The sequence below is a fragment of the Cervus canadensis genome, chromosome 17, assembly GCF_019320065.1.
Source record: "Cervus canadensis isolate Bull #8, Minnesota chromosome 17, ASM1932006v1, whole genome shotgun sequence".
NCBI classification, from domain to species: Eukaryota; Metazoa; Chordata; class Mammalia; order Artiodactyla; family Cervidae; genus Cervus; species Cervus canadensis.
In genome coordinates, this window is record NC_057402.1 from 4,871,214 (window position 1) to 4,879,139 (window position 7,926).

At 48.2% G+C, this 7,926-nt stretch overlaps 1 protein-coding gene across 1 annotated transcript; it reads right to left on the bottom strand.

Annotated features, from left to right (window-relative positions):
* Positions 1-2,136: 2,136 nt before the first annotated feature.
* On the bottom strand, positions 2,137-7,430 carry HSP90AA1 (heat shock protein 90 alpha family class A member 1). Its single transcript, XM_043490196.1, has 11 exons — positions 7,277-7,430; positions 6,669-6,830; positions 6,215-6,581; positions 5,784-5,917; positions 5,168-5,488; positions 4,828-4,993; positions 4,476-4,666; positions 4,229-4,376; positions 3,863-4,131; positions 3,255-3,588; positions 2,137-2,954 (listed from the first exon to the last, which is right to left on the bottom strand). The coding sequence occupies exons 2-11, from the start codon at positions 6,828-6,830 to the stop codon at positions 2,845-2,847; spliced, it is 2,202 nt and encodes a 733-aa protein (XP_043346131.1). The 5' UTR covers positions 7,277-7,430; the 3' UTR covers positions 2,137-2,844.
* Positions 7,431-7,926: the final 496 nt, after the last annotated feature.

Below are 7,926 nucleotides of genomic sequence, written 5' to 3' on the forward strand. Positions count from 1 at the left end.
AGGACAGGGCAGTCTAGGGAAAATTCTAGAAGGGCGAGGCCTGGGTTGGGGCTTGCAGCAGGTTACACTGCAGAAAGTATGGGGGGAACCTGAGCCTGAGCAAGGTGACCGCCTGAGTAGTGAGTCCCAGTTTAACACCAGGCACCTGCTCCCTGGAAAACACCAGAACAGGCTCCCGAGTATATTAGCTGATTTACAAGTGAAGTAATGAGGTGCAGGACTTGCTCAAACTCACTTCTGAATCCCTACAGACTGCTTTCTATAGCTTAGCTTTTTTTTCATTTGCTGTTTATGTACAAAACACGGTTAAAAGTCACGCATTCTGTGTATTTTAAGCTGGAATTTTAATGCACACACACAGCTGTGCAGCTGTCTCTAGTTTTAGGGCACAAGTTCCCTCCCGGAACCCCTACAGTCAAGTCCCCACCAGGGTTCCTGCTTTCCATCGTCATAGTTGTACCTTTTCTAAAATTCTATGAAATATCACACAGGAGGTAGTGTTTTTTCTGTCTGGCTTTTCACTTTTGTTTACTTTGGTCTTTTGCTTTCCAGCTCTCAGATGCAGGGTCTTGCATAACTTCTTGTAAAATTTATTCCTATTTAGTATGCTATTACAATTTGTTGTTTTTGTTTTCTATTACCAATTTTAAAATGCTGGTAGACATTTTATAACACTGATGATTTTTTTCCTAACAAAATTTAAATTACATTTCATATATTGATCTCCCATCTTGGGACTTTGCTCTGTTGATGAATCCTTGTGCCGGTTTTATAGATTTCTCACAACCACATAATCCCTGAGTCAGAGAAGCCTTTTACACTCTGGTGCCTTAGTGGTAAACTATCTGCCTATCAGTGCAGGAGAAGCAGGTTCAACGCCTGCTTAGGAAAGATCCCCTGGAGAAGGAAATAGCACCCCGCTCGTCCTCTTGCCCATGGACAGAGGAGCCTGGCGGGCTACAGTCCACTGGGGGTCGCAGTTGGTCGAGTTAGCGTCTGAGCACATACCAATCAATCTCTGCTTTCCAGCGCGCTCTACACTCATCAGGGTGGGACTAGTTGCGAAGTGTGAAGAACTGGATTTGGCAGTAGGCTGGGGACCCTCTGACAACTGGAGGTCACTCCCAGCCTGGTGTTGTCCTTACCTCATCTTCTCACCCCCAGGGGTGGGCACCTGTGGTCTCCGTGGTCTCTCTCTGGCACAAGGCTTGCTAGGGGGCAGTTCAAATTACACACCTGCCATAAACACTTTCCATAACTCACGGGGGAAATGCTCTGTGGGCATTTTTTTTTCCCCACTGGAGACCATCTATAGAGAATCTAATACTTTCAATTTGAATGGAATTCTTAGTCTCCTTACTAGAGCTAGGAAATAAGAAAAACCTTTTTGCCCTTCAATTACTAATTCCTCAACAGCAGGGCCACTGGCCTGAGCCACAAGGGAAGCCCAAGAATGCAAGTGGGTAGCCTATCTCTTCTCTAGCAGATCTTCCCAACCCAGCAATCGAACCAGGGTCTCCTGCATTGCAAGCAGATTCTCTAATATCAGGGAAGTCCTCCTTAGACTAACAGGAGTTAAACACTTCTGCTGCATTAGATTAAGGATTAAAGATTATTGCTTACCAGGCACTTCCTACCCAGCAGTGCTTACTATTCATGACAGATCTTCCAGAGTCTATGGAATCTCCAGGCGCCTCTCAGGCTTTAGGTCCAAATCCTGGGTAGACCTCCCACCAACTACTCCAATGCTCACGCCTGCCCGCTCCAACTGCTGTGTGCTGCTTATGGCTTTCAGTAGCCTGCCAGACACACCTTTCCTGAGGCTCAATAAAGAACCAGAGAACAAGCAGCAGAGATGGTTTCATGTGGGAAGGTGTTCAACAGGTGTGGTTCATAAGGGCAAGGCAGTAAAAAGAGCTATATTTATATTGCACATCCCGTTTCACCAATACCATCAAAGGGGAGACTATTCTCCTGTCTTTTAAGGATAGAGGCTCACCCCACACATGGGGCCTGAGCACCCTAAGGTCACAGCAGTAAGGCTCTAGGGACTCCACCCCAACCACCCGATTCCTTGACTCTCCTAGGCAAGAGGTGCACACCTCACGTTTTACATTCTGGGACCAGCCCCATAAGTAAGACATTACGCATAATTTTTTTAATTCATCTATATTTGTTACAACTTTTTAAAGCAGAATGTGACTTGAGCACTGCATTTCCACTCACAAAACTTGCTCCAAGTTACTTTTCCAGCGGCTTTACAACATGCCTGAGCAGGCTTATAAGTTTGCTACTCTAAACAATATTTTTCTTTGGAAAACAAGCCCTATGTACGGACAGCGAATCCAATCAAGTTGGTTCAGCTTAACACACTAACTTCTAGAGGCCTGGCACATGCAGTCATAACTACAGGGGATGGAAGTTTTAAAAAGTATATCCCAGAAGATGAAAACTTGCTTTAACAAGTGTTTCTTTTAAACATCACGGTATATACTTCAGAACACTTCAGTGACAAAAAATTTTGGTCTACTAAACAATCCGCTTGATAGCTAAACACTTCAGACCACAAAGTTAACACAGGTTACACACACACCTTACAACAAACGTAACTACTTCCATCTGTTAAAATAAGCCAACATGAAACTAGGAAAAAACTAGCTCTGCTTTAGTGCTAAAAGTATCACAGTATCACACTTAGTATAAAGAAATCTTATCCTCCCCTTATGTAGTTACCATGCCATACGATTTTTAAACGTTAACAAAAATAAAGAAATACTTGAAAACATATTAGAGGGAATGGAGACAGAGTGCTGAACACACAGCCAAGCGATCCTCAGGCAGCGCTTAGTCTACTTCTTCCATGCGGGACGTGTCGTCGTCTCCTTCCAGGGGAGGCATTTCCTCAGTGACCGCAGCACTGCTGTCGTCAGCAGTGGGATCATCCTCATCAATACCTTTAAGAAATAAAAAACATCGATTAGGTTTCTTAAAGCCGCGTAATTGGTCCAACACTGCAGGTTCATACCCACTGGCAGGGCTGAGTGAATTACACGGTACATGAAGCCGTTTCATTTTTCATCCCTTACAACCAAAAGGCTTATTTACTCCCTTGTAACTCATGTGACTTCAGTGTTACCAAAATGGAAAGAGCGCGCCCAACTTGATTGCTCAAAGTTCACCCTTTTCAACAGCCACGAGTTTAGGGTTTTCTCTCCAAAGGTACTTGGTACTCACGGTACTTGCACAAGGCTTACCGAGACCGAGTTTGATCATCCTGTAGATCCTGTTGGCGTGCGTCTGGGGGTCCTCCAGGCTGAACCCCGAAGACAGGAGAGCGGTTTCGTACAGCAGGATGACCAGATCCTTCACAGACTTGTCATTCTTGTCAGCCTCTGCCTTTTGCCTCAAGGTCTCGATGATGGAATGGTCAGGGTTGATCTCCAGGTGCTTCTTGGCTGCCATGTAACCCATCGTTGAGTTGTCTCTCAGGGCTTGAGCCTTCATGATCCGTTCCATGTTTGCTGTCCAGCCATATGTGCTTGTCACAATGCAGCATGGGGATGTCACCAACCGGTTAGACACAACCACCTTTCATCAAAAAAAAAATATAGTGATAACTAGGCATAAAGAGTTTCCATTCTCAGTACTCGTACAATACCAAGTTTATTTGAATATTTAAGCAACTTGAGTATTAATGAATCAAATACTATTTGCAAATTTAGATATCAGAAACTTTAAAAGTTCCTTTACATTCTCATGTCTTTAAAGATTTTAAGGACTATGTATATGTGACTTGTTCAAAAGACACCTAACACCCCTACGAAGGGTCAGTAACCAGAAAATAAAGACTATATTCACACACCTTTTCAACTTTCTTCTCCAAAATGTCCTTCATGATTTTGCAAAGGTTTTCAAATTTTGTCTTTTTTTCTTCTTGTTTCTTTTTCTCTTCCTCATCTTCTGGAAGTTCCAGGCCCTCTTTGGTGACTGACACTAAGGTCTTCCCCTCAAACTCCTTCAGCTGCTGCACACAGTACTCATCAATAGGCTCGATCATGTAGATCACTTCCAAGCCGTGCTTCCGGAGACGCTCCACAAAGGCAGAGTTGGCTACCTGGTCCTTCGTCTCACCTAAGAAACGAAACGTTTTATGTGCAACACCATGTGGGTGATCCTAGGGGATCACAAAAACAAGGATCAACTATCACATTTATTGCCTTTAAATTACCTGTGATGTAATAGATGTGTTTCTGGTTTTCCTTCATTCTTGTGCAATAGTCCTTGAGAGAAACCATCTCATCACCAGAAGCAGAAGTATAGTATCTCAACAGCTCTGAAAGCTTCTTCCGATTTTGAGAATCTTCATGTATTCCAAGCTGAAAGACATTGTTAGCTTTACCAGACTTTCTGTGTTCAATTATTTCAAATGAAAAACGTCTGATTAATACCAATAGTCAAATGTGTTTCTAACCAACCTTAATATTTTTAGAGAACTGCTCATAAAACTTCTTGTAGTTCTCTTTATCTTCTGCCAGTTCAGTGAAGAGTTCCAAGCACTTTTTGACCAAGTTCTTCCTGATAACTTTCAAAATTTTGCTTTGTTGCAACATCTCACGGGAAATGTTCAGAGGAAGATCCTCAGAGTCCACCACACCTCTAATGAAATCTGAAAAACAGACCAAATGCAGTCACTCCAAAGACAAAAACTGACAAATTTGTGAAGCCAAAAAACCAAATTATTTCCCATGTTTAGTTTAAAAACCAGGAGCTGACAGGATGAATCTCTGACCAGTAACAGTGATGTTCTTCATATCCGACTATACTTACTCAGGTATTCAGGGATTAGCTCCTCACAGTTATCCATGATGAAAACTCTGCGAACATACAACTTAATGTTGTTCTTCTTCTTTCTGTTTTCAAACAGATCAAAAGGAGCTCGTCTTGGGACAAAAAGAAGGGCTCTGAATTCCAACTGTCCTTCAACTGAAAAATGCTATAATAAAACAATCAAGATTAACACAAGAACAACTTGCACCAAGAAACACCACATGTAACACTCAGGGTTACCCAACAAGGACTCTGGACAAAGCATGGGGCATCAGGGAACAGAATGCTGCCCCAAACATCTACAAGGATGATAGTTTTGAAGCACTTAGCAGTCGCTCACCTTGACCGCCAAGTGATCCTCCCAATCGTTGGTCAGGCTCTTGTAGAACTCTCCGTACTCCTCGTTAGTGATGTCATCAGGGTTTCTGGTCCAGATAGGCTTTGTCTTGTTCAGCTCTTCTTGATCGATGTACTTCTCCTTGATCTTCTTCTTCTTCTTCTTGTCCCCGTCCTTCTTCTCTTCCTCCTCCTCATCTGAGCCAACGTCTTCTATCTCAGGCTTGTCATCAGACTCCTTTTCTTCTTTCTCCTTCTCTTCCTCTTTGTCTTCCTTCTCTTCTGCCTCATCATCACTAACTTCCTTATCACGTTCCTTCTCCACCTTCAAAGGAGAATAAATCATGTCACCTCTCCATCACAAAACTTAAAAAGACTAAAGGAGATTGCAGCACTTACACCAACGCCACCTGAGAAACAGTAGTAGCCAGGAAGCTACTCATCAATTTCTGAAGGATCTGAACAGCCCTGGGAACCTTGACAAGAGTCGACAGAGCTCTACCTACCAGCCCAGAAAACTAGTGCAAGTTTGGATCTCTTATGAAAAGCTCTAAGGACTAACAGGATTTCAGTTCAGTCACTTTAGTAACCTATACACGGTAAGATATATGGAAACTCACAAAAAGAGTGATGGGATAGCCAATGAACTGAGAATGCTTCTTCACAATCTCCTTTATTCTCCGTTCCTCCAGGTACTCAGTCTGGTCTTCTTTCAGATGCAGAATAACCTTTGTTCCACGCCCCATAGGTTCTCCTGAAAAAAAGTCCAGAGATTGAGACCAATTTCAATCACAATAGCGTGATCAAGGCAAGAAAACCACTATTTCGCTGTCCGGGCAGTTATTTGAAGAGTCTATGAAGCAGAAGCTTGCGGTTACTACAACTGGTAAGAGTACAAGGGCAGTTAACGGCCTTGCCCAAGATAAACCACCGCAAGTGCATACTATCACCCTCCAGTGAAACAGGTTTTAAAAAAAAAACTACACACAAACTTCACAGCTTCTTTGGGGTTCCAGTGCCTACAGCACCCAGCCTGTTCTCAGGTGCCTACCTGTATCAGTCCTCACTGTGAAGGATCCTCCTGCAGAAGACTCCCAGGCGTACTGCTCGTCATCGTTATGTTTGGTGATAACGGTCACTTTCTCAGCCACCAAATAGGCTGAATAAAACCCGACACCAAACTGGCCTATCATGGAGATATCAGCGCCAGCCTGCAAAGCCTCCATGAACGCTTTGGTCCCGGACTTGGCGATGGTGCCCAGGTTATTAATCAAATCGGCCTTGGTCATCCCAATGCCGGTGTCCACGATGGTGAGGGTTCGATCTTGCTTGTTCGGTATGAGATTAATGTGCAGCTCTTTCCCAGAGTCTAACTTACTGGGATCGGTCAAACTCTCATACCTGATCTTGTCCAGAGCCTATTTAAAAAAAGACACGTGATGACGCACATCCCCCGTAAAACCGTGCCCTTTGACACAAACACCCCACTCCGCACTAAGACTTACATCGGAGGAGTTTGAAATCAGCTCCCTCAGGAAAATCTCCTTATTCGAATAGAAAGTGTTGATGATCAGTGACATCAACTGGGCAATTTCCGCCTGGAAGGCGAACGTCTCCACTTCCTCCTCCTCCATCGGCTGATCCTGAGCCTGGGTCTCCTCGGGCATCTGCGGGGGAACGCGGAGCCCGTGAGGCCGCCGGCCGGACCCCCTCCCCGCCGCGTCTCGCTCCCGCTCCCGAGCCCGGGGCGCGCGGGAGGCGCCGGCTGACAAAGGATGACCTCATTCCGGGGGCCGGGCGCCGCTGCAGCCCACGCCGGCCTCAAGGCCGCCGCTCCGCCCGGGCGCCCCCGCCCGCGACCCGGGTACCCCGCTCCGGGGCCACAGACCCCGGCCCTCGCCGTCCAGCACGACCCCCGCAGCCCCCGGGCCTACTGGCTCCCGATAGCAAGGGTGGGGGGGGAGGGGACAGGAGGCCGCCGCAGGCCCAAGGCCTGCCGGGTTAACCACGGTCGCCCCGGGCCTGCCGACCTCAGGGGGCCAGGGGGGCTGCCCTCGCTGCCGCCCACCCGTCCCCGGACCCCCGCGTCCCCCCAACAAGCGCCTCCCCTCACCTTGGCTGAAGGACTAGCACGGGCTCCGCAACGACGCAGCACAGGGACGCAGAGGCAACTGGCGCGCCGCCCCCGCGCCGCCCTTATATAGAGGCGGGCCCGCCCAGCGCGCGGCGCCTTTTCCAGAAGCCTCCCGAACCTTCCGGAAGAACCCTCCCCAACAGCCGGCGCGGCCGCGCGCCTGCGCCTGCGCACTGGAGGCCGCACCCCCCCTCCTCGGGGCCGCGCCGCGCGCTCCCACCCCTCACGGCGCCTGCGTGCCAAGCGCGCCCACGCCCGCCGCAGTGCGCCTGCGCGGCCCGGAGCGTTAGGGCGGGCTTGGCGCCTTCCCGGGCTACTGTTCCCGGCGCTACCTGCCCGCGCGCGCGGCGTTCTGCGCCCCGCCGGCCTCCCGCCCTGGGCCCGCCACCCTCGCTCGGCGCGCGTCGGCCTAACGCTCCCCCACCCCAACCTCTGTCAAGGCCCCGGGGGCTGATTGCCCATGCCTGCGGCTCTGGGAAGTCCAGAAAAGTAAACTCTCGGTGGTTAAAGCGTGTCCGCAGATAGTGTGCGCTCCAGATCCCCCAAGCATCAGGACCCCCCGACTGCGGGCCTGGGGCCAGGTTTTGAGCCTTGAGGCCGCGTTTAGGGGATCAGAGCCGGGGTGAGGG

What these genes read in the sequence shown, in the direction of transcription:
- HSP90AA1 (XM_043490196.1), bottom strand. Translation starts at nt 6,830, where the DNA reads ATGCCCGAGGAGACCCAGGCTCAGGATCAGCCGATGGAGGAGGAGGAA. An exon ending in GCTATCCCATCACTCTTTTT is followed by an intron (nt 5,489 to 5,783) that starts GTGAGTTTCCAT and finishes TCTCCTTTGAAG; the next exon opens with GTGGAGAAGGAACGTGATAA. An exon ending in AGTTCTCTAAAAATATTAAG is followed by an intron (nt 4,377 to 4,475) that starts GTTGGTTAGAAA and finishes AATGTCTTTCAG; the next exon opens with CTTGGAATACATGAAGATTC.